The sequence below is a fragment of the Lynx canadensis genome, chromosome B2 (assembly GCF_007474595.2).
Source record: "Lynx canadensis isolate LIC74 chromosome B2, mLynCan4.pri.v2, whole genome shotgun sequence".
Classification (NCBI taxonomy): domain Eukaryota; kingdom Metazoa; phylum Chordata; class Mammalia; order Carnivora; family Felidae; genus Lynx; species Lynx canadensis.
Genome location: NC_044307.1, coordinates 111,941,326 through 111,968,734, shown reverse-complemented (window position 1 = coordinate 111,968,734; position 27,409 = coordinate 111,941,326). Strand labels below are relative to the sequence as shown.

The 27,409-nt window shown below is 36.2% G+C and overlaps 1 protein-coding gene across 1 annotated transcript in view; it reads left to right on the top strand.

The window, feature by feature from the left end:
* Nucleotides 1-4,771: 4,771 nt before the first annotated feature.
* TRDN (triadin) overlaps nt 4,772-27,409 on the top strand; it is a 398,565-nt gene continuing 375,927 nt past the window's right edge. Inside the window, 1 exon segment of the mRNA XM_030316258.1 lies at nt 4,772-5,065. Coding sequence (XP_030172118.1) covers nt 5,044-5,065 — 22 coding nt within the window. The 5' untranslated portion in view covers nt 4,772-5,043.

Genomic DNA, 27,409 nt, shown 5'->3' with positions numbered 1-27,409 from the left:
TCTCCACAGCAATGCATAGTGTTTATTCTACTAGAGAACGTTTTACATTGGTTTATAATGTTTGATGTATCTTTTTCATTCTCTTATTAGATTCTGAGCTCCTTGAGGACAAAATCCATCACTAGAACGGGGTTTAGTGCTGAGAGCAAAGAGATAATTAATATATGTATTTATTGAGCAATGGAATAACGAGTTTAAGCTACTTATAAGTAAGTTCAGAAAGTTAGTGACTCTAGTTGGTATGCAGTAATGATAAATCAGATATAACAGATTACATTGTGGATAATGCAAAAACATCAAGATTTAAAACAAAACAAAAACAAAATAAAAACAATAAACAAAAAACCCCAAGATGATGATGTTGTTAATTTTATCCAAATTAGCAAGCAGAAATGTTCATTTAAATTATTTTTAGAGAATAAGAAATTTGTATCTAAGAACTAGTCAGCAGATACTTTTATAAAAAAGTTATTTATGCTTTTATAAGCAAATAAAAAGCATAAACGAAAAATCGCTTTTGAATAGCGACTAAGACTACAGACTGAAGGTCATATGTAATAGAGTGCACAGCAGAAGGAAATAATCCTAATTGTGGATTCCACAGGACCACCTACTATGGGATATGGCAGATCCTTATAAAGACGACACTGGTAGTAGACAGAAGCCAGCAATTCAAAGAATAGAATCCCCAAGAAGGAAGGGGCATCCATTGCCTTTGTTAATTGAAGACCGAATTGACGTAGGCAAATTTCTGAGAGAATGTTTGACAATGTCAAATGTGTGTGAGGGAAGAAGCCTGATATTGGAGACTCAGCTATTCATGAGTCAGAGTTAAAGAGAGGAAAGTTTTTAATTGCACTGGAATGCCTTCCGTCATTTGAAACGAGCTGGATCACACAGTTTCTAAATAATCAGATGGTAAGCCAAACCTATGGAAAGACTTTCAACCTTTGGTTAAAGAAATGAGCACAGGCCATTTAGAGAAAATAAAGAGGACAGAACGAGATTTTCCATGACACAAATAGAAAACAAAATAATTTAAAATGAAGTGAACAGCAGTGCTGAGATGAAGTTAATGAACTAATAGTTCAATTGAGACTTTTCTTGTGATTCTGAAGATTAAGTTTATCATGTGAGAGCTTCCGCGGAATTTCTAGGTCATGTGATGAGATTTCAAGGTCAGATGAAAGCAAATACCCTCAAATGGCTGCTAAGTTCATATTCAGTGTTCCTAGTTTCTTCTATATTTCTTCCTTCTAAGGTTTAAAAGCCAATAGTTATTCTTTCCGTATTTAAGTTGTTTTTGCCAAGTTTTTCTTCACTTCCAAAGCTAAAAGTAAAGCGTTTCTTTTTTGTATATTCATCCTGGTAAGCTATTTGAACCGAGGCAGTCAAACAGTAGCTTGCATTTTGTTAGCTCAAATATAAAACGTTCTTACATTATGACACTCAGTCCCCTACCTCTCTCTCCCCTTTTTTTCAAAACCATTTGGTGGGTTATCTTTGTCTCTTATTAAAATGAACTTGAAAATTTAAGCTTACATAAAAGTGATACCTCTTATTTTGTCAGGATCCAAGTAAAAAGTACTTTTAACCCAATTAGGTATCCCACAGATTTACCTACGCTCTGTTTAAGAGTACAATATTGCACAAAGTTCTTTATTATTTTATTTTTCTTTGTCATGAATTCATGTGTATGTTATTCACATATAAGCTGTTTGTATCCATAAATTAAGAAATAGATCTTGAGAAATAATCCTAAACTCTGCTTTCTCTCTAATATCTCCAACCCTTGAGAAATGGGTGACTGATAGTAAATAACTATTTACTCCTAGTCTTCTCACTACTTTATAAAACACACACAAATACATTGGCACAGAACAAGATAACATAGTACAGACTTAAAATGGTTTTTAAAAAACTTCACTTTGCTTTATTTTATGTTTTTTTGGTGGGAACCAAAAATCATCAAAACTTCCCCGGTTGCCTCCTGAATCTTTTTGCATCTGAAATTCAGTAAAAATATCTTATTCATAGCCAAATATAATGTATGTGTTACTGATGGTTAGTTCATGATAAGAGCTGACAGAGCAGCCAGCTTTTTTTAAAACATTGCTCTAAGGAAAAATATTTTTGTCTAATAATTTGAATATTTAGCACACCTAGTGGAAATCACAACAGGCAATGCCCAGTATAATCAAATTGGAGGGGCAGCTTGGACTAAACGGAACATTTAATAGAAGAACGAACTTTCATGGTTTACCATTGACTTGTAGAGACCAGGTCAGTGAATGATGTATCGCGAACAGTTACTCCTGTTTGCAAAACTAGGATAAGTCTACCTGTGTTGACCCAGGAAGCTATTAATGAGAAGAGAGAGCCCCCAACTTTCAGGTCATCTTAAAAGAGCCCAATGAACTGGTAAGGTCTCTTTTAAAATGAACACCTTTTTCAAATGAAGAAAGGCAAAAAAGATGATGAAAGTCAAACACATTGTAATGTTTTATTCTTTGGATAGGTATCCTGAAGAATGCGGTCTTTGCCTTTAGAAAAATGTCAGTTGCTTGGTTTTGGAAAGCTTCAGAGAGTTCCACTTGAAACTCAAAGATAGATCTTATTAATTTCAAATAACTTGAAAGTTGTAAAATTTTTAAAATGAGAAAAATACTGGTTTCTTAATGTCTAATAAGATTCATCAGCTCATCCAACAGATAGATTTAAAAAACTTATTATCTTGCAAACATGTATATTTGCTAGAATATGTTTTATTCCTCTTTCTCCTAGTATGTATTGCACAAAATTAGTGATTGGGAATTTAAGAGTAACATCAATCACTAGGAATTTAGTATTCTTGCTCTATATTCTTATTTCAACTTCTTATTAAGTAGGAGTTTGTAATTGTGATTTATTCCTGCTTCAAGCTAGCTACTTTTATTTAGGCCCTAAATTCTTAATGAATTGCACACAGGATTATTATTTCTTCAGTTAGGCACAATGGAAGACTGTGAAAGTGACTGACAAATGGAGATGGGAAGTGCTAAGTTTTCTTAAATTTGGAAGCACTGTGATGTTATTGAATGGAGATGCCTTTGGAGGTCAAGTGAGGACAAGTCTGCTTTTAGGCTACCTCCTCCCCATTTTATTTTTTTTTCTTTATTTTTTTTTTCAACATTTATTTATTTTTTTTTGGGGGGGGGACAGAGAGAGACAGAGCATGAATGGGGGAGGGGCAGAGAGAGAGGGAGACACAGAATCGGAAACAGGCTCCAGGCTCTGAGCCATCAGCCCAGAGCCTTGATGCGGGGCTCGAACTCACGGACCGTGAGATTGCGACCTGAGCTGAAGTCGGACGCTTAACCGACTGCGCCACCCAGGCACCCCCTCCTCCCCATTTTAGAAAGCAGGCACCAACCCTGTGCTCCAGGAAGGGGGCGAAAGAAGTTTGTGTCCTTCTATCTGCAGGTGACCTAATCTGCAAACCGTAGAGTCTGCAACAAAGACTCACCTCTGGGGGGAAAGGTACAAACTTGTAGTCAAAAGCCTCCAGGCCCCATCCTAGGTATAGAATCGTTTAGAAAATTGTGAGTGTGACCTGGAATTATTTACACTTTTGTGAATTAAGATTGCTTCCTTACTTATTCTGCAAATATATGAACACTTCCTGCGTGCAAAGAATTGAGGCAGCAGATGCAAAAATGTTGACGTGGAGGGTGGAGGATGTAATTTTCTATGGAAATAACTATTGTAGCTTTCTTCTGAGTCTCAAAAATTAAAACAGCATATTTGACTTTGCTTTATGATCCCTGAAGTCCCATACAAGTCAAAGAGATTTTGACAACCATAGGCAGTAAGTTAAGGCTAAAAGTTGAAACTACAAACATTTATTCGGTTGAATATGAGAATAAAATAAAAGATAAGTATAGTCACCCCTTGATTATTCAAATTGGCTACAGTTTGTGATTATCAATGCCCTTTGATTCTCCTTCCCCTTTCTACCACCAACTATTGAATATTTCTCCGCTCATTAACACCTGTCTAGGAATGGGAAGGTGAAATGCTAATCAGCCCATTTGGTTAATTGTTAGCTGCTATGATCTTTTTTCTTCTATTTTCTTGGTAGGGAAAGGTTGAAATCTTTTACTAAAATGTTGGCTGTGGATTTCTAAACTTTATGTCACTTTCCCTTTTTTTTTTTTTTTTTTTTACTCCATAGATAAAAATTCAGATATTTTGTTTTCAGTATGAAATTAAAGAGAATATAAAAATCAAGTAATTCATCAGGTCTCACATGTTTGGAAAATCTTAATCCCCTACAAGGAAGCTTCAGGATTTAATAGTTGCAAGTTTAAGTGTGGCCCTATATAAATAACTGCACTTGCTAAGTGGATTTAGACCAATAGGGAATCACCTTGCGGAAAATGACAGAAGACTACCCTCCCCTTTGCTTCTGGTAGATGTTACAGGACCCTCCCCACACCAAATAAGGGAAGAGGAATGTTCTGAGCATGAAGGGCGCTAAGAATAAATCTGAGCTATCACAGATAAGATTACTTTCAACTCTTTATTTCATGTTTTCTGACATAGACCCCAAGATCTGTAATTATCTTAGGGAAACTGTGGGGGTTTAGACAGTACTTTCTAGTTTTGTTTTGTTTTGTTTTGGCCTATCTTTCTTTGGGGCTGGAGAGCTGGTGTGTGTGTGTGTGTGTGTGTGTGTGTGTGTGTGTTCCACTAGAGTGCCAAAAAAAAAAAAAGTGCTGAAGAGTCCTAGGGAAATGAGGCTATTTTTGTTCGAAGCTGATACTTCTGCCTGAGCCACAAGTGCAGCTTGGAAAGGGCTCAGGTTGTTTCCAGGGGGAGAACTCTGCAGAGAAGAGACAAAGTTCAACAGGACAACAAAGGAGCAGCAGAAACAGCCAGGAAAACGAAGAGCCCTCACATTTTCACACAGAACCCCCTATCAGAGTTCTCAAATCCTAAAGTATTCTGCAAAGTGCCACTTGACGGGAACTTTTCACCTGCCTTTTCCTTTCTCCAACCACCATGACGGAGATCACTGCTGAAGGTATTGCTACCATTTTCCAATAGTACCGACTAGGAAAAAAAGGTGGAAGTCGATAGTGACATTGACCGTCCATTTGTCGACTTAAATGTTGCTTTTAGATACTTTCTTAATCAATGATTCTATACAGGATTGGAGAAGTGGGTTTCGGTGCTGAGATGCTGATAGATCTGTGTGTTGGGGGAGAGAAGGGGTTTCTCTGAAATTTTGCATGTGGAAACTGTTGTGTGCTATGCCAAAGGCCTCAGGTACCAATTGTAACCGGCCCCTCTATAAATAGCTATGGTCATGTAACATCATGGCTAATATCTAACCTTGCAAAACTTACAAGGCTCAAAAGGATAGAAGCCACAATGAACTTGAAATGTTGCATCTAATATTTAACCACGGAAGAATGATTTTGAGTACTTTTGCTTTACGATATTTTAAAATGCGGATCTTAAATTTGTTTTCCCTTTCTAATTTCAATGTATAAATATGCACACACACGTATATAAGATTTATATACAACTTAAGATGTAAGTGCCCCCACAAAATTTGTATACAGTTTACTATTGGTAGATAGTCAGAGACAAGGTTTGGAAATACACAAAATATAGATAAATATGATTTTAAAATAAAGCAATTCAAATTCTGATTCTTTTCACACACTCATGTCTCTTTTGCATTTACACAAGGAACTCTATCTTTCTGTAAAAGTAAATATTTTGTTTCAGTGCTTATTCTGAAAAGGTTTATGCCCTAACTAAAATGCAATTTTTAATTATTCGACCATGGTAGCAATCGTTTCACCTATATGCAAATATATAAATATATAAAAATATTTATATTCCTTAGAATAAAAGGACCCTTTAAAACAACTAAAGCATTTTAAATACAGACACAATCCAGTTCTAGTTGGGGTAAAAATCTAAGAGGTGGATCTAAAATTTGCTTCTGACAGCTGTAAGAAAATCAGACAGGTGGTGCTCTCATCAGCTTCCAAGTTGAATGCTGTTCTGGTTTGTTTTTAATTAGACAACTGAAAAATAGAACGTGTGGTTTTGGCTCTTCGCGTAGACGTTAGTATGGACACACAGTGATTTCAGAGTTGGAGATTTTTCAGTCAATATTTATAAGAAGAAATGTCTTACTTGTATATTCCACTGAGAAATTTAGCCTGGCACCCCAAATTAATAAAAACAATTACTGAGAGGTTTCTGTTTATCAGGTATTTTTCTCAGGACTTTGTATTTACTTATTTAAACCTCATGCAATTCAATTAAGTCGGCATTATTATCTCCATTTTGCAGAAATAGAAACTAAAACTCAGATGTTCAGTGACTTGCTCAAGACTATGGCATTGCCAAGATTAGAAGCCAGCTCCCTTAGACCTAGTTTCTGTTTCTTTTTTATAAAAGGATATCAGGTTTACTCTTTACCAATTTTAGTTCAGAATTTGCTAACTAAATATAAATAGCAATTTTTCCTATTCTTTAGATATTCTGTATCATGTGGCCTTTAGTTTGTCTTAAAGAGAACTATCTATAACAACTTCTTGCTTCACCCTGCACAAGCTATTAAGATACCTATGGGGCGCCTGGGTGGCTCAGTTGGTTAAGCATCCAACTTCAGCTCAGGTCATGATCTCGCGGTCTGTGAGTTTGAGCCCCATGTCAGGGTCTGTGCTGACAGCTCAGAGCATGGAACCTGCTTTGGATTCTGTGTTTCCCTCTCTCTCTGCCCCTCCCCCACTCATGCTCTCTCTCTGTCTCTCTCAAAAATAAACATTAAAAAACATAAGAGACTCTTAAAACTGAAAACAAACTGAGGGTTGATGCGGGGTGGGAGGGAAGGGAGGGTGGGTGATGGGTATTGAGGAGGGCACCTGTGGGGATGAACACTGGGTGTTGTATGGAAACCATTTTGGCAATAAATTTCATATTAAAAAAAATTAAAAAGATACCTGTGAATGTGTTTCCCTCCCTATATATGGGATGTGCACATCCAGCTGATTCAGGAGGTCACTTGACCAAAACATTTTTGGTTTGCCTGTGGATGATCTTTGTAGACCTTTGCACTTGATTCATAACTTTTTTTTTATGGGAGAATTCTTAATTATTAAATAGAACTTTTGTTTCTGTCTTCTCCATGTGGAGCATCTAAAGGATTTTCAAAAGACTGCCTGGAGTCTCCCATAAAAGTAGTTGAATTAGTAATAAATTAAAGTGTAAAAACACCATCTAGTGATGGTCATTTTCCTCTCCTTACCCCCTGCAGTTCATAGGCTCTATGTCATTTGAACACCACTGATGTACTTTTTTTTCTTTTCTGGAATGATTTATCAATCATATTTCTCAAATAAAAATTAGACTGTCAACTCAAATAGCTGAATTTTTAAGTTTGACACTTCAGTCCTTCTCTGTGGTTATCCAGAGTTTCCTGCACACTTCTCTCCTACACACTTTTCATTTTGTCCTCATGAGTCACACTTTTTTGGGCCCTGGCCACAATAGCCTTCTTTTAGTCTTTCATAAGAGGTGTGCTTTTGTGCAGAACTTTGGTACACATTCTTCCCTTAGTCTGGAATAGTCTTTTGACTCATCTGCTATATTTCTTTTGTCCCCACTTTTGGGCACATTTCTAAAATGTAAGTACTGTACCAGTAGTCGAGGGCATCTACTGATTACTCTTCCCATCCATTTATCACAAAGCAAGCAAACATCACATAGCACTTATGAAGGTTAGAGCTAGCGTAGCCCCTTGGAGAGCTCTAGTCCACTGGCCTGACCTCAATTTTTGGAAAACTGAGGCTCATACAGATTATACCACTCTCCTATGGTCATTGATAATTAGAGGAAGTCTGAAGATAAAATTCATGTCTCCTATGGCTTATATCAATGCTTATTCAACTATAATGCAGGTCATGTGGATAAACCTTAAGTTTTACTAAGAACCTTAGTAAGAACCTTCATTAACCTTTTATTAAGAACCTTATTAACTGAAGAGTGTTATGCTAACTGAAATAAGTCATACAGAGAAAGAGAGATACCATATGTTTTCACTCTTATGTGGATCCTGAGAAACTTAACAGAAGACCATGGGGGAGGGGAAGGAAAAAAAAAAGTTAGAGAGGGAGGGAGCCAAACCATAAAAGACTCTTAAAAACTGAGAACAATCTGAGGGTTGATGGGGGGTGGGAGGGAGGGAGGGTGGGGGATTGGCATTGAGGAGGGCACCTGTTGGGATGAGCACTGGGTGTTATATGGAAACCAATCTGACAATACATTTCATATTTAAAAAAAGGAACCTTATTAAGAACCTTTATTAAGAACTTTTGTTAAGAACCTTAAGTTCTTTACATAGATTTTCACTGCATGGTCCAAGTTGGATTACTTCATCTGACGGAATGAAGTAATGCTTTTGTGTTTCAGGTACAGAGCAATAGACGAAGTAGAACTAGACCAAAGTTGAAAGCCAAAGGATTTTAGGGAAACAGCATCTTTGATTCTGGCCATGATGAATTAATAAATATAATTATAATAATATTTCACATTTATTTAGAAGACCTTATATGTCAAGCAATGTATGAAGTTTGTTATGTGATCACTGATTCCTCAATTTAACTGAGATAGATATTTTTACTATTGCTATTTATAGAATAAGAACCTGAAGTTTAGAGAGGTTAGGAATTCACCTGAATTTATACAGCTGTATATAGTGTAGCTAGGATTCACATCCAGATCTCTAACCTGAGACATGCTGAATACTTCTCCTTGGTGTGTGAGACTGTTAGCCTAGTGTGGTTTCAGAGGCTGATGGGGGCCTACGCTAGGCCCTTATTCTACTATGGCCCATGCTAGGTTGATCAGGTATAATCAGGCCACAGACTGAATCAAACTCAAAGAGTGCCAGGGCTTAGGACTATAAATAGCCTCTACCTTCTTTCCAGAGGCCTAGTTATTCCTAGACAAGTGCCAGAGTTAGCGCCCCTATGAGTCTCATTGTGAATTTTCAACCACCAATTTCAGCATTTGACAGCATATAGCATTATGTAAAACTACCTTTTGAGTACTTTTAATAATGAAGTATAATTAATTCTTCTTTTAAAGTATAGCTAATTCTTCGTAGCTTTTTTGAAAACATAGAAACCTTTTTAAAAGTTGATGAAATATGTAATGTTTTCAAATTGCCAGGTAACTAATATACAAATTATGCATTACTATAATATTTATATAACTGTGTTCTCTGGGTCCAAGGACCTTTAAAACATAGGAAAGTGCAAATTTTTATGTAATAGACTCAAGTTGGTAGAGATCCTATTTGTAATTAACTTACAATTTACTAGAATGCTTAGTTAAGGGAAATTCTGTAAAAAAAGTTAGAAGTTATGTCAAACTCTCAACTTCAATTGTATAATTTCAGGATTCAGGAGACGGTTTGTTGTACTAAGTAGGGGATTGTTTCCTCTCTTTTAGCTCAACCATGTTTTACTGCTTCTGTAACAAACCTGTGAGAGGATTTGATGTTCAAAATTTAGAGCGAAAATAGTAATTTATTTTGCACAATGCACTGCTTCAACAGATTCTATAGCACCTCAGTGGCAATTGTCATTCTCAAGAAAAGAGGTCAAGAATTCACAACCGGACTAATTAACTATGCACACAAGTTATGTCACTTAGAGCAATAGACGGTGAAATTACAAGTAGGAGGAGATCCAGATTATATATTTGTGTTTATCTTGCCAAATCAAGAGTGGCATTTTGGCCCAAGTAGAGATGACTTGGGTTGGGAGGTGGAGGAAGAGGATGAAGTACTAGGTTCAACACCTAATGACTTCCAAATTATGTTCTCCTGTTCAAAAAAAGCGATATACCACATATAGAATGTCTACACAACATATAGAATTTTTAGTTCTAGGAACACATTTAAATTTTTTTTTTGATGTTTATTTTTGAAGGGGAGAGAGACAGCATGAGGGGGGAGGGGCAGAGAGAGGGAGACACAGAATCCGAAACAGGCTCCAGGCTCTGAGCTGTCAGCACAGAGCCCGACGAGGGGCTCGAACCCATAAACCACTAGATGATGACCTGAGCCGAAGTCCGAGGCCCAACCGACTGAGCCACCCAGGCGCCCCCAGGAACACATTTTAATATTGACATTGACAAGAGAATATATTTGGAGGAGGATCATGATCATAACAGGCACAGTTACATGAAAAGACTTTTGCACAGGTTGTTTAAAGTGTAGATTGGCGGGGAGGAGACAATGCAAAAATCAATAGATAAAAAGTCTGGAAGCCACAGAAAGGCAAACTCTTGGGAAAATATAAGGCAAAACCTAACCAACCATTAAAATGAGAGCTAGAACTAACTCTTCAGATTGAAAACCAATAACAATAACAAAAACAAAAACAAAACCCAGAATAAAGAGAAACAAAAGAAAAGCAGTGAATGGAACACCGTCTCTAATTATCAAGTAATAGACGGATGAGGAGTATGCTAAAAACTACACCATAGCAGGCAGTCAGCAAAATCCAGGCTATGGGAACCTCTGCAGTACAAACAACAAAATTCCTTCACATAAGTTACTACAAACAAAAAGAGATGTCAAGGAAACCTATAAAACCAAATGTGAAAATAAAGCAACCCATCATAATGTGTATAATTAATGGATCATGATTCAAACAACCTTAAAAAATTTCAATTAAATAATTGGAAACTCCCCACACTTTGAATGTTTGATGGTAGTGATGATGACCTTGTCTTTAGGGATAACCATATTGTGGTATGTTTTAAAACTTCTTATATTATTTGGAGATACATACTCAAATATATATGAATGAGATGATGCAATGTTTGAAACTTCCTTTTAAATAATATTCCACAGAGGAATGTCAATGGGCTGTGTGTGGCATAAGATTGACCATGACTTGATTATATCGAGGCTGATGATGGGTTCATTATAACATTCTGTTTTGTGAATATTCAAGTTTTTCCTTAATAAAGAGCTAGGGGGAATAAAAGAACAGAGCTGGTGTATTTAGTAAATACTTTTAGTAACAATTTACTTTTTGTTATATACATGGGTCAATGAATCCATTGACCACCAAATTTATTTGTAAGTGCAAATTACTGTCTAAATTAACAGTCTGCTGTCATTGAAATGGAAACCAAATATGCTTGTATTAGACAGAGGGGTCCAGACATGTGTATTACATTTGTAATAGCAGAAAAGGAAACAATGCTTTTTAAATATATCTGTTATGATGTGGGAATTTGGAGGTTTGTTTCATATCATTTCTCAGAATTATTAGTGACATTACTTAGACATCTTAATTAGTAACAGATCACTTTCAAGATGGTCCATGTGAAAACCTGAGAAGAAATTAAAAACCCAAGAGGTCAATATGAGGCAAAGAAAAATAGTTCCAAAAAATGCTGTAGTCAGGAACATGGTATTTACTGACAGGGTATTAAGGACCAAGTCTTGCATGAATATCTTTTAAAAATATCACAGAAACAGTGAAAGCCTAAAAGTCCTTTCACATAAACCTGATTAGTCTGATTCTAAAACTTCTCAATCTTCTTTCCTGCTCAAGTTGAATTTAGAAAAAGAGAAGAAAAGCAAATTGTGAAAACCAGTGGGTGACATAATTCGTTGAAAGTGAGAGAGGACAAGGAGTGCAGAGCTGAGAGAGAACAGCATTAAAATAATTAAAGGCAGTGTGATAGAGTACAACGTGCATGGAGTTTAAGTCAGAAATCTGGGTTCCAGCAGTAGTCCCACTTCTTAACCATACACTGGGGGAGGATGAGGAGCCTCATGGGAGGGGCTGAATAATAAGGCCAGAAGAATGTTTTCAGATACAGAAAATGTATCTTTTTAGTGTCAACCTTTGCTGGGTTCCATTAAGAAGCTTTTTGTTGTAGCTTTTGTTATTATTTCTAAGAGTGATTCTTTTTTTTCTATCACATTTTAAGCACACAGCACCCATTGAAGATGTTCTGTTTGGCAGTTTAAATGCTACTTAATTTTTTTCCTGTTTGTTTTTGGTCATCACTGTGACTCTGATTTATAAAACCATGCTACTTTTACAATGCAAAAATGAATTGAGCCTATTCAGCTATTATTCTAAAGGCTTAGGAATCCTTAGAGACTTAAAGCCTTCAATGCTGTTTGCATTAATTTTTAATCAGTTAACAATATTTAATATAAGGGAAACATAAAATGGTGCAACTAAGCAATTTTAAGGTGGTCTGTGCTGACCTTTGGGTTGAATATATCAATTTGAAAAGAGAATGCATACATAGATTTTCCAGTTAAGCTTTTGGTTTTACAGTTATAGAGTTTAAATCATTACTCTTTTCTTCCTTCAAATAAAAAGAAATACTTTAGCAAAATGTTTAATATTTTAAAAAAATAAGTATTATTTAAAGCAACATATTTAAAATGAGAAATTTAGGGGAAAACCTTTATCTGGAAACCATGCATTAGCATAATACAATAATTCCAAGTTTATGGAGTTTAGATTCCGTTCAACTTAAAGTTCTAGGAAGATCTAGCAAAGTTAAGTTTTGCATCCCAAATTCCCACTTTCTCTGAATTACATGAGTGCCATGAATAATTTCTCATAGGAAGTGCCTATTTGAGTGTCACATGAACATGTATTGCCCCAAGTGAGGGTTAAGCAGAGATCGATGAACTTTCTGGTCCAAGAAAAGATAGTATTTTCCATCTTCAAAGGAAGTTAAAAAGAATATCCTTGGCAAATGTGTAATGAATAAAGTCCTGCTTCTCTCTGTACTAGTTATGCTCTCTAAACATCAAACATCTCCACATCTCTGTGCCTGAAGTCAAGCTGTCAAAAGCACAGGGAATTTACGATTTTGAGAGATCCTTTGGTATGTAAATGAGCTGTTTCCTCATAAACCATGGAGTCCATCTCACTTATGATGTACTTCGTATTACATTTAAATATGTATGGTTCATATAGTTTCTAATTCGGTATCTGTGGCAAGGGCTGGGGTATGTGGTCTTCACTTAAAGCTACAATCTTTTAATCTAGAAGAACAAAGATAATTTATGTTCTGCAACCTGCTTTTTAGCAGGGCACGTGAGGCTAGAACTTGCTGTTAGAGACTGGTTTTATCATTGCTACTCATTTGCTCTTTCCTGCTCCTCTCCCCTATACAGGTTAATGAAATGCTGAGAAAGAAACAAAAGAAAGAGCTCTTAATATAATATACACATCATATATACAACTTAGGGCATTGGTGAGCTTATGGATGTGAGAGAATCATTTTCTACTTCTTTATATTTTGAAAACATTTTTAGCAAGATTTCCCTGGAAAATTTATTGTTGCCTGCTAAAATAAATCATCATATGACTCAGAGAATTTTCTGTTTGTGGTAGACAGTTGATATGACATCAAAACAAAAATGGTAATTATAAAGTGACATTTCTTTGACCTCTAGTGCCAGAGCTATTATTTTTATCCATCGTTATTCTTATTTTACTTATGTATAATTGCCTGAGGGAAAAGAATGTGGTATAAAATCTAGAAGTTACCACAGTATGGTGAAATGCCAAGTTTGTGAATTTAAATATGCAGAAGCATTAGGCATTGCATTTAGAGAAAAGCAAACAAAGAAAATACATCCATTTGAAATATAACAAAATTATAGACTCTGTGGTATTAATTACCAACCTATAATTAGGTTTATAAGGCAGGAGGTCATGTCGGAGTTTCAGTTGTAGTCAATATTTTAGAACCTATTGTGTCCCAAGCTGAATACCAGACAATGGGGAAATGAAGAGATATAATACGAAGTCCCTGATTCTGATACAGTAGATTGAAAAACAAACAGAAAAGGGCAAAAGATAATCATTAGATTGAAGACTGAACAGATTTAAAAACATAAACTCCAGTTTGGATTTATGAATGATGAGTTATTTGATCTAGTTGACAAAATCATGCTATTGTTCATAAATCTTATGATCAGTGAGGACACATTGAAACTTGCTTAAAAAAGTAACTTTAGAGTGATTGAGTGTCCTATTCTTCACTCTGGTAATTTGCAGTGCACATGCCATTATTGGACCATGAAATCGCTGACCAAAGTACAGAGATCATGAATAGGTTTGGTCAATGAAGAGATGAAAGAAAAAGAGAGAAGGCATAGGTGAGAATTAGTGGTCTGTGGGATGAGGCCCTAGGATGGTCAAGGTACAGAGTTACCTGGCTAAGAAACTGGATAAAAATCCTTGTTTAAACACTCTAGTTTTGTTAAGGCCCCCTATTGCTGTATCATGGAAAAGGGTGGATGTCTTACATTCATGACTTATTTTGAACCAGTAGTTTGATATAATCCCTAGTTTTTGGCCCTCTGATGTGAGTGTGCTCCCAGTATTTGTATGTCCATTGCTGTTTTTGATCGTCAAATACCCTACTTGAGCTCAGTTTGTATTTTGGGAACACTATTTTCAATTCATGAAAAAAAAATGAAATAACACTGTCATAAAAATGACCACTAAATGACTTTCTTCAGGTTAATGATAAGAAATCAGTTGTTACAAACTAATTTTGTGGTCACTGTTGTTCTAAGTGCTATGGGAACTAGTGTTATAGGCCAGTGGTCTTGTTATGGTGTCCTATAAAGGCACTGCATTAAGCATTGAGGGAAGGCAAGAGGGTTTTTGAGATACTAGAGAAAGGCCTTTATCAAAGAAAGGATGAAGAGACATGATCCTTAGTCCAAAGTTCAGAAGACATGACGAGGAAGTACCTAAGGTAGCAGAAATGGCTAGATTTAAGTAGTAACTCAGCAGAAACCTCTAAAGACTTTGCTCACAGTGACTGAAAGGGTTATACTAGAAATAATAGCTTTGGCAGGTCTCAGGAAGTTTTGCTTATCTCTTGAATCAAGTAGACCAGGTTTACTATTCAGTTTCTGCCCAGTCTTTGGATCTGAAAACCTTGCAGGTCCTGACTAGAATTGACTTGTCATAACCATAATACAGCCTGGGTCCCTGTCTTTGAGTGCCATAGGATCTCAATAACCAGGTGTTTTGGAACATGGTGTCCTTATCTTTGTCCCTTTCCTCTGTCATTCATTTATGGATGGAAAGGGACAAACCTGCTGACACACTCAAAGATATTTAATAAGTATGTGCACTTCACGTAGTTGCTTTGGCCAGTAACTGTGTTAAGTCTGTGGATGAAATGTGAAATATATGTAAACCAGCCCTCAAGGGAAGATGAGATAATTGTAGAAATAACTATATGAGAGAAGGCTGTCAGTTGCCTAAAAGAAGTACAGATAAAATTATATATAAAAACTGTGAGATAGTTTCCTGGGTTTCTCATCACTCAAGTTTAAAGTAGACACCATTTACACATATGAAATAACTAGAGTATAAATTAATGTGTAACAAAGAAATCAAATGTTTTGAGGTATGAGTGTCAGGAAAACCCGAGAAGCAGGAGAATAAACGGACATGGTTGATCAGAGACTATTATTAAGTTAAAACTTGAAAGATACTAAAGGAGGTGCCTGGATGGCTCAGTTGGTTAAATGTCTGACTCTTGATTTCAGCTGAGGTCATGATCTCATGGTTTGTGAGTTTGAGCCCCAGTTGGGCTCTGGGCTGACAGTGTGAAGCCTGCTTGGGATTCTCTCTCTCTCTCCCTCTCTCTCTGCCCCTCCCCCACTCACACTTTCTCTCTCAGAATAAATAAGAAATGTTTAAAAACAAATAAATTGAAGGATATTTCTAAATGAAAGAACAGAGTGTAAAGGAAAATCAAAGAATTAAGTTTTCACCAACATCCCTAGATCCTAACAGTTTCAGGTTAATATATCTAGCAAACAATTATTTAATATATTTTTACTAATACCTTGGTTTCATTCTCTATGTGAGAGCATCAAAGCTGGAGGAGTCATCCTCTATTAGCATTTGGGACAGGAGAATTAGTCAAAGATCTTTCCAAGACATTGCAGGTTAGTTAGCATATAGTAGCACTCTTCACTATCATTTTAACTCCACAAACAATTACAGACATCTTCCAATGGAGATGCTAACTACACCCCAGTGAGCAACCAACAAGAACCTAAGGCAAAGATGAGCATAAATTCTAATGGTTGTGAAGGAGGTGGGATTAAAGTACTCAACTATGAGAAACTGCTGACTTAGTTATCTTCCAGTTCTACATAGAAGATTCTTTTAGGCCAATATAAGAGATTTGGATTAGTGAGAAGATCTTTTTAATATTTTCCAGTCAGTTACCAACTAAGAGTTTGTATAACATCTATGGTATATACCATCTATTTCAATGATTAGAAAGTTATTTGGGATAGAATGAAATCCTTACTGAAATATAATTATATTTGGCTGTCTTGATTTGCACTTATAATTCTGTAGTAGAAAGGGAAAAAAAGATGATAATTTTAAAGAAGTGTGGGGCAAAGGGATTCACAAACCAAATGGAATGACCCAATTTCCTCTGGAGAAAAATCAGTGAAAGGTGATGGCTTATTTTCTGTGTCCTTGAGCTAATGAGTTAAGAAGTGACAGCATAATTTGAAGAAAGGCACAGGTGGAAACATCTCTGATAGGTAAACTGAAAGATAGTACTTTGCAAAATTGCCTCTCATACAGTATTACAGAAGCTAAATAATAAACTTGAGAGTGGATTTTATGTCCTTACTTCATAGTCAACTTATATTGTGACATATTGAACTCTGCATGTCTGCTTAAAGTACTTCCAATGTTTCTTTAATTCTTTGCAACACTACCAAGATGACAAATATGTTTTCCAATATTGCAGGAACTCACTTAAAATTAAGCTGTTAGGTAACACTGACCTAGAAGCCAGAATGCACAAGAACTCTAAGTGAAAAAAAAATTTGATAACTGTGGCAATGTTTTAATAACAGTGTCCCACTTGGTTTTCAAGAGACCAGCCACCTCATCAGTTCAGTGTTAAAAAATATTATGAGTCATCACAGTTTTTAAAATACTGAAAAAGAAACTTTTTGTAAAATACAGGCACTGAAGCTGCATAAATCATATATATTTGTATATCATTTACTAAACAATAAGGAAATGATATCCACATAACCAATATCCAGGTCAGGAAACAATGTTTCCATTACCTCTGAAGAATATTCCCATCTGTTACCCACCCACTGACTCTAATTTTGGTTTTGCTTTCCAATCAAGATTCCTCTTTGTCCATACCTTTCTCCACAGGGAACAACTATTCTGATTTTTTTGATAACAATTTTTTTACTTTGCTTTATAGCTTTATGACCTCCACATCCATAAACGATATAGTTTAGTTTGGCCAAGTTTGTTCTTTCTATAAATGGAACCACACAGCATGCATTATTCTGTGCATAATTCTTGCTGCATTAATTCAACACTATGTTTGTAAGACTCATCTATTTTGTTGTATGTAGTTGTAGTTCATGTTATTCTTGCTGCACAGTATTCCACTGTATGATTGTCATAATTTATTTATCCACTTGAATGTTTTAAAGTTGAGAGACTGTTATGAATGATACTGTTATGATCATTTTTTTTCTTTCTAGCTTTAATATTCTCTGGTTCTATCATCAATGTGTATTTATTTCATGGCACTATGCTCTGTGTTAAAAAAGGTGAATTCAGCATAAAGAAGATACCTTGTTTACTCAGATTGGGTCGTATATATTATCATTTAAATCTAGTTGAAAAACATAGAGAAAGTGTGACCTCAGTGGCCATCTACTAGACACGCCTTAACTTGTTTTTCAGAAGAAATTGATGTATCCCTATAAGATATATAAAATAAAATGAGTATTTGGGAGAGCAGGGAGAGAATGAATAGAATAGTAAGAACTTCTCGAAGATAAAGAAGTAATCCTCAATGTATAATGACCCCTATTTGAGACTGTACAGGAAGCAACCCAAAAGTTGACATTTTTTTAAATTTTTTTTTTTTCAACGTTTATTTATTTTTGGGACAGAGAGAGACAGAGCATGAACGGGGGAGGGGCAGAGAGAGAGGGAGACACAGAATCGGAAGCAGGCTCCAGGCTCTGAGCCATCAGCCCAGAGCCCGACGCGGGGCTCGAACTCACGGACCGCGAGATCGTGACCTGGCTGAAGTCGGACGCTTAACCGACTGCGCCACCCAGGCGCCCCTAAAAGTTTGTTTACTTATTTTGAGAGAGAGAGAGAAAGTGCAAGAGGGGAAGGGACAAAGAGAGAGGGAGAGAGAGAATCCTAAGCAGGCCTGCACTGTCAGCACAGAGCCAGATGGGTTCGAACTCATGAACCATGAGATCAAGACCTGAGCTGAGATCAAGAGTCATATGTTTAACCAACTGAGCCACCCAGGCACCCCTCAAATTTGACATTTAGATCCAGCATAATCTGGCATAAAAAAGAGATTGTTCAACAAATATTATTGAATGAAGGTGTATGGAGGTCAGGAGCTCAACATATGCATACAGAAACTCATTAACTTCTTCCCAGTTATTCCTCTGACCCTGCAGAATTTTGTCTTTTTCCTATTTGCTCAGTCTCTAACTTTTAGATTCTTCATTTCTTGATTTCATATTTTCTTCCTTATTCCCACTGTTCCTGCTTTAATTTAAACTCCTATCATTTCATATTTGGATCCCTGTATGTGACACATTGTATTTTTCACAAGCGGCAGTGGCAATATTTCCCACCCCACTTTCTCTTCTCATAATGTGATCTTGACTTTTTTTTCACTGAGAAGTGAGGTCTATTTTTCCTCCTCTTGAATCCAGAGAGACTCATCTGATCAACTCAACAGATAAAATACAATAAAAATGATACTGTACGGCTTTCAAAGATAGATCATAAAAATGCCAGTCGGTCTGTCTTGCTCTCTTGGGATATTTACTTTTGAAACATGCTATAAGAAGCTTAAGCACCCTGTTGGGAGAACCATAATGAAAGAAACAAGTCCTTGGCTGATAAACCCAGCTAAGCTCCCTGTTAACCAGCACCAACTTTTCAGCCATATGAGTGAGCCATCTTGAAAATGGATCCTACAGTCCCCAGGCGAGCCACCCTAGACGATACTTGTGGAGCAAAGACAAATCATACCTGCTGAACTCTAACTAAATTGCATATCTCTGAGAAAAATGAGTGATTATATAAGTTTGAGGCCACTAAGTTTCGGAATGTTTTATTATGCAACAATACATAACTGCTACACTATTACTGTGACATAAGCATCCATCTAATCTCCTGACCCCTAACCCATCTTCCACATGACTACCAAATTAAATCTATAATTCTATACCACCCATTGTCTAGTGGTAACTTACAGCTGCTTCAGCCAGATTCAACATGATGTTAGTCAATTGAAAAATTGTTATATTTCTACAACTTTGTCATTCATTTGTCCACACATTCATTACTTTAGCCAAAAATATTTAAGGAATGTTAGCTATTATAAAAGTGTTCTAGTCCCTGGAGGTATGTTAATTGAAAAAAGAAAAGAAGAAGAAAAAGAGGAAGAAGAGGAAGAGGTAGGAGAAGAAGAAGGAAAAGAAAGAGAGGAAGAAGTAGTAGGAGGAAGAGGAAGAGAAGAAGGAAGGGAAAGAAAGGAGGAGGAGAAGAAAGAAGGAGGAGAAGGAAAAGAAAAGACAGAGAGGAAAAAAATTCCTGCTGTTGAAAGACTCACTGAACCAAATTCTCAGTTACACCCCATTTGGAGATTCTGCAAATGTGAATGGGCATTTTTTTTGGCGGGGGTTGGTGGGTATTTAGTGTGCTTAAAATATGTCTTGATTGTGGACCAAGGAATTTAAATTTGTAAGATCTCCACACAATAATTTATAGAACAGGCCTAAGCAACACCTTGCATAGAGTAGTGCTCACATAATGTGTATGGATTGATAAAAAATAGAGAGAAGGGCACATGGCTGGATCAGTTGGTTGAGCACTCAGCTCTTGATTTCAGCTCAGGTCATGATCTCATGGTTTGTGGGATAGAGCCCTGTGTCAGGCTCCGAGCTGACATTGCAGAGCCTGCTTGGGATTCTCTCTCTGCCTTTCTATTTCCCTCCCCCACACTCTCTCTCTCTTTCAAAAAAAACTTTAAAAAAGAATAGAGGGAATATTAGTTATGGTATATAGAATAATGACCATCTAGGATATCCATGCCTCAATCCCCAGAATCTGTGAATATGTTATCTTACATGGCAAAAGGGAATTTGCAGGTGTGATTAAATTAAGTACCTAGAGATGGAGAGATTATCCTGGGTTACCTGGATGGCTTAAACTAACCACATGAGTTTAAAAGTGGAGAATGTTCTTGGTTGTGGTTAGAGGCAGATGCGATGTCAAGATCTGACCAGCCACCAGTAGCTTTAAAGATGGGAGAAGAGGCCATAAGCCAAGGAGCACAGTAGTCTGCAGAACCTGGAAAGGGCAAGGAGACTGATTCTCCCCTGGTCCCCCAGGAAGGAACGTAGCCTTGCAGACACCTTGATTTTAGCCCCTTGAGACCTATGATGGACTTCTGAGTCCCAGGACTGCACGATATAAATTCATGTTATTTCAAGCCATCAAGTTTGTGGCCATTTGTTATGTTAGCAGTAGAAAAGTAATATGCTGCTGCCTATCTGATTACTGTAAGTCTGTCTTATATGCTAAGAGACAAATTTTCAGAGGGCACATATAAAGTTGACATAGAAGAAAGGCAAAATTTTTTTCCACAATGTATTTTTACATAAGTCACTTTTTAAGTAAATAAGTCTCCCCTTTATATAAGAAACCTGAGACTAAAAAGAAGCCACATTTTCAAGGTCACAGAGCTCATTATTGGGACAATTAACAATAATTAATAACTAATTAGATTATTCTTTCTGCAGAAATGCATACTGAATTTCCTTCCAATAAACTTGTAAGTAACATTTCCCCCCCTAATAATAAGCAAAGTTAGAGAGACACCTCATTTGATTTGTCTCTGTCATCAATGGATAATTGCAAATCTTTGGAAAGAGGATTGTAGTTCGTGCAATATTTATTCCTTCTTAATATCTCTACAGTTAATCTGCTTACATTCAATACTATGAATATTTCTGAAACACAAATTGTTATTTAATCAATAACACTTGTATATTTATCTAGTCACCTACACACAATATATAATACATGTTGTCCACACCATCTTTGGATGATTGTAGAGTGAACTTCTTCAAAAGGCTCTCTTAGTTCTTAAATGAGGACATCTTGCCCTTCTTTGGAATGGGTATCCTTCACCTGCGTAGGTTTGTACACACCAGGAAGGTATGTACATTTTCCGCTGGATAAGGGCCTATTAATAGAAAACTGACACTACAGCAGTTAAAAAAAAATCAGGTCAGAGATTAATTTCATGGAACCCACAGTCATGTCAGCTAAACATGATCTGTTTGAGGTAGGCGAAAAATGTGTGATCACTTTGCTTGCTGTTCAAACTAAAATAAATATGTCTCCCTTTTATATTCGGATTCTGAGACATTCTGTCATTTAGAATTTCTAAAGTATTCTTGCATAAAATTTCTGCAGATTTTCAACTACTAACACAATCTTTGTGCTTAAACATCTTCCCAATAAGGCCAATTAAAGAAAAAAAGTGATCAGAGTGTGGAATACAGGAAGATATGAGAAATTAGCTTAATTAAAATTGTTGAAGTAATAAAAGTTAGAAAAGAAAAACTTGGAATTAAGTAAACATGATATTAGATTTATAGGAAAACAAACTTGCCTTAGTTTGACCTGAAAACAATAGTTTCCACTACAGGGCAGAATGCAGGTAGACAGACATACCTTTGTTGATAAATATGAAAGGAAAATTTTCAGAAGCAACAGAGCAAAATTGTAAGTGGTAAGAAACCATAAATACATAGTGTTTGTGTAGTATTTACATAGTATAAATGCATACAAACATTTATATAGTATAAATGCATGTAAATATTTATATAGTATATATGCATACAAATATAAAGTATACGTAAATTTCACTTGTGATGCATAGAATAAGATATGCATGTAAAGTTTTTATTTTAATAAATATTGCGTTCCTACAACATAGAGACACTGTCATGAAGCACTAAAATAAATTATTTGATCAACATATTACAAAAGATATAATATTGTGGTAGAAAGATTTTTAATAAATATAATTAAAATAATTTTAAAAACCTTTAAGTATAATAGCTTAAGGTTAGTAGCTAGTAATGACATTTTTACTCTAGAATAATTTTGCAGACATGTCTTGTTTTTCTAAATTTATACTCTATATATCTTTGAATTAATATTAAAAGAATTAATCTGAGGTTATTAAAAAATATAACTAAGTATTGCCCCATAGTAATACTTATGTTCTATGAATGGTGGTGTGTTCGAAGTAGGAAGTGATATAAACATACTTAGACCCATGCCTTCCAAACTTTGATGTGCATATGAATCAGCTGGGAATTTTTCTAAAAAGCAGGTTCTTATTCAGTAGGTTTGGGATGGGGCCCGAGAGTCTGCCTTTCTAACAAGCTCTCAGGTGCTGAGAATGCTACTGGTCCATGGACCACACTTTAAGAATATACTATGGTATTTTAAGAAGTGCATAGAGAAAAATTCTGCTTTTGGTTTTAGTCTCTAATTTTTCAACTGAAATGAATAAATCATGGATATCCTGGTTTATCCAAGGACCAAAAAGGAGGAATAATTTATTATTTATTCTTTTTTTTTTTTTTAATTTTTTTTTCAACGTTTATTTTTATTTTTGGGACAGAGAGAGACAGAGCATGAACGGGGGAGGGGCAGAGAGAGAGGGAGACACAGAATCGGAAACATGCTCCAGGCTCTGAGCCATCAGCCCAGAGCCCGACGCGGGGCTCGAACTCACGGACCGCGAGATCGTGACCTGGCTGAAGTCGGACGCTTAACCGACTGCGCCACCCAGGCGCCCCTATTATTTATTCTTTATTTGACTCTTTGAAGAGTGTGTATGAACCCTTTTAAGAAAAAGGTTCAAGGCCTCCGGGTGGCTCAGTCAGTTAAGTGACTCTTGATTTAGACTCTGATCATGATCTCATGGTTCATGAGTTGAAGCTCCATGTCAGGCTCTGTGCTGACAGTGTGGAGCCTGCTTGGGATTCTCTCTCTCCCTCTGTATATGCCCCTCCCTCCCTCATGCTGTCTGCCTTTCTCCAAATAAATAAACTTAAAAAACAGAAGAAGAGAAAAGGTTCATGATGTTGGGTTAATTGTTTGCCATCCAACTTGTATCTAGTGGCAAATACTCTAAATTCTGTAAACTAAAAAGAATTTTTTACCTGTTAATGATATTTCTGTGATTGTTTATAAAAACTTAGATTTTGAGGGTAACTGGGTGGTGAGGAATTTATTATTTATTTTTTATTTGACCCTTTGAAGAGTGTGTATGAACCCTTTTAAGAAAAACTTTCAAGGCCTCCAGGTGGCTCAGTAGGTTAAGCCTCCAACTCCTGATTTTGACTCAGGTCATGATCTCACCATTCATGAGATTGAGACCTGTGTCTGCCTCTGTGCTGACGGTATGGAGTCGGCTTGGAATCTCTCTCTCCCTCTCTGCCCCTCCCCTGCTCATGCTCTCTTTCTTTCTCTCTCAAAATAAGTAAATGAACATTAAAAACTACCTTAGGTGTTTAAAAGGATATAAATTGCATGATGTTTTATTACATGCTTGTCAACACTCAAAAATGATCAGTTATCATCAATTTATATTTATTGAATATCACTGGGTATCTGGTATTAGATGTGACACTTTCGAAATGGTTGGACACATATCTCTCTGTAATGGACTTAAAACTGTCTCAGTGTTTGACTTAAAAGCATTTCAACTGAACTGAAAAAAATGAGGTTATTAAGCAGAATAGCATAGTTGATTTATAATATTGATGACATTAATTGATTAGTGCTGAAAGAGATTATGTTCTTCTCTCCTTAAGATGATAAATTTTGAATTTCTTACAGTAATTAGGAAGCATAAAAGCTTGCAAATATATTTTTAAATACATTTATTCAAGAAACTGCTAGCAAATCTCTAAGTTTATTTTAACTGGAACTAGATATGTCTGCTAATTTAAATATAGGTTGGGAGTTAACTCATGAAAATTCTGGGATTAGTTGACCATTTCCAAATCATGAGTCTCTATTTCCTAGTTCTATACTGGCCCTCCCATGTGAGCCTTTGATTTGGTCAGTGTATGAAATTTTCCCCTTTGTAAGTGAAGGATGATGCAGTTGCCTTTCACAATTATTTTTGGTCATTATTCACTAAATGTACCACTTTCCCTTGATATTCATTGCATCTAATTTTACCTTTGCGCTGTATTCAGTTATTGATTTTATTTTTATGATGAGAAAGAAATATCATGATGATAAAAGAAGTAGAATTGGAAGAAAATAGAGTTGGAACAGGTTTCAAGGTCATTTCAAGCAATTTCATGTTAAAATACAAGAGTTATTCATGTTATAAAATTATGTGCCTGGAAACTACTTCTAGTCTTTCTCCTGTCCCTAAGCAGAAATATAGTTTTACTGTAAGAAATGTCAAAAAAATGAATATCTTTCTTATGGTTAAATATTTCCATGCAAGGGTACTCAACATTTTCCTTAGAAACCTATTTGTGTCTAAAAATACTTATGTCAAGATGTCCTCACCTAAATCTCTATGTTAAGATTTAACACAATTTCCTCTTCTATTTTCATGCTTGAAAATAGCAGGTCACATTTTCTTTATAGTGACCCTTTGTCTTCTAGAACATTGATCTTATGTTTTTCTCAGCTTTTGACTTAACAAGTTGAAAGAGCCAGGGAGATAAAGAAAATGCTTTTCCATATGCTGTACACCATTTTTCAGCCTTTTAATCATATTAATTTCTAACCTGCTAATTGAAAATGGTAGTATATTTTAAGAATACATAGATGTGATATTTCAAACATTTATTAATACATAGAGCAAAGAAAGGCACTGACTGATCAAAATTCCACCAAACCAATGAGAAGGAACAGTGGCTTTGAATCTGTGCTTATGCTTGTTGTCTAGTTCTCGCCTGTGTATTGAGAATGGTGGGAAAAACTACATAAGGCCAGACAGTCATGGTTTTAAACTCTGGCCCTCCCCTATACTCACAATGTAAACTTATATTACCTTACTGAAAAGCAGCTTCATTATCTACAATAGAAAGGGTATAATGACAGTTCATGGAGTGTGTATATGAAAGTGCCCAACACTACCTGAAACATACCAGGACAACATAAATATGAACCTATTCCTTGTCTCTTATATTGATCAAAACAAGATCTGAAGAATCATATGTCTGTGTGGGTGTATGTATGAATCATACATACCTATATAATCAATAGTATGTAAGGTTATTTTATTCTTTCTCTTATAGAAAAGATTATAATGTTCTAACTTCCACAGAGTACAGTGGGGTCATTGTTTCACTGCTTTCCACCCCCCTCCCCCGCCTCCATCCTCATATCTTATGAATAAAGTGTAACTTTTTGTCTTACCCAGCCTGGTTCTCTTCTACCCAGCCTGATATTCTCAAATCACTGGTATCTGCATTTGTCAGATTTAGAATTTACAGTAAAACCTTATTATTAAAAGCATTGAGTTTTTACTTTTCAATTTTCTTTCACATACTAATATCATTTTAGCTCTTTACAAGAATTATGAAAGTCCTAAATAATTTTTTCTTCGAGCTCTAAGAACTTGTACAAATTACTAGGGCAAATAGGGTCTTTTCAGGGTTAGCTCAGCTTAGAAAGCCCCCTTGTATTACTCTTCTGTTACTGTATAACAATATTACCTCAAAATAAGTAGCTTGAAATAGCGTGTATTATCTCACTGTTTCTGTGTGTCAGGAGTCTGGGCACGACTTCATTGGATTTTCCACTTCAGGGTCTCTCAAACGTGCAATAATAAAGATGTCAGTTGGGGCAAGGTCTCATTTCAGGGTTAAATGGGGAACAAATCTGCATTCAAGCTCCTGTGGTTGTTGGAAGAATCCAATTCCTTGTGGCGGTAGAACTGGCCTCAGTTTCTGAAGACCCTGTTGGAAGGAGGTTGCTGTCAATTCCTTAAGGTTGTCTCTGAGTCCTTGCTGTGGTGCTTCCCAACATGACCACCAGCAAGAGAGAGGGTCTTGGAGGCAAGTCAGATGTTACGATCTTATGTAAGGTAATTACATACACATCCCTTGGTTGTGTCTTGTTGGTTAGAAGCTAGTCTCAGGGCATGGTCACACTCAAGCGGTGGATTATAAAAGGGCATAAATACCAGGTGGTGGATATTACAGAGGCCATCTTAGAATCTGTCTGCCACAACCCTCGATAGTTCAGGATCTGATCTTCAGCTGAATAGGTCAGAAAACTGTCTACTAATCAGGTTTAGTCTAAAGGCTTAAATCTTCCGAGGCTGGGTTAAAACATGAAATATCTGTTTATTTGTTTATAAAGAGTTTTATTCTTCCAGGGACCAAAATATTTGGACTCAGTTCATTTCAGTCTCTTCCAGCATTTAAATACTTGAATAATTTAATCAAAGGAAATTTTAGCTAGAAATAGAGCAAAGGAATTTTCAGGGTCCCGAGGGGTGGTTCATTCTGGAAATGGGAGATAATCATAGATCAGGGCTCATGCCACTAAAAATCAGCTTCTATAGTGACCCAATTGTGAGGGTGGGACATTTCTGTATCCTTGGAAAGGATTGAATTAACCAGCAAAAATGTTCTCCTGCTCTACTTTTTCTGGATACCGTAGAAAATCTTTCATGCTTCATTTCATCACATTTTTATTTCAACACATTTTCAAGGTCAGACCTGATTTCCTACATGTATTCAGACTCCAGGGGTCCCACTTAGGTGCTCAGGGGCACTTAATACAGTTTTTCCTTTTGTCATGTGCTATGAAAAGCCTTAGGGACCAGAATCATTTAAACTTGTTCCCAGAAAGTCCCAGTACTTGGGTAAAAGGAAAAGAAGAACTTGGTGTCCTTGTGATGATTAACTTCTACTCATCCCTCAGATTTCAGCTCAATTGTCACAGTCTATGATTAAGGCCCCATTATAGGCTTTCATAGGGCATATACATCTCCTTTGTAACATTTATCATAATTGTAATTGTCCATTTGTATAATTATTTAATAGATATCTCTGCCACTAATTAGTCTTGGCGCAACAAAGGCAGAGGCTATAAAGAAATTTGTTCACCTTTTGATCCCCAAAATTTAGCAAAGTGTTTGGCACATAGTAGGCATTCAATAAATCACTGGGAATGAATGCATATATGAGTGTATGGAAGGG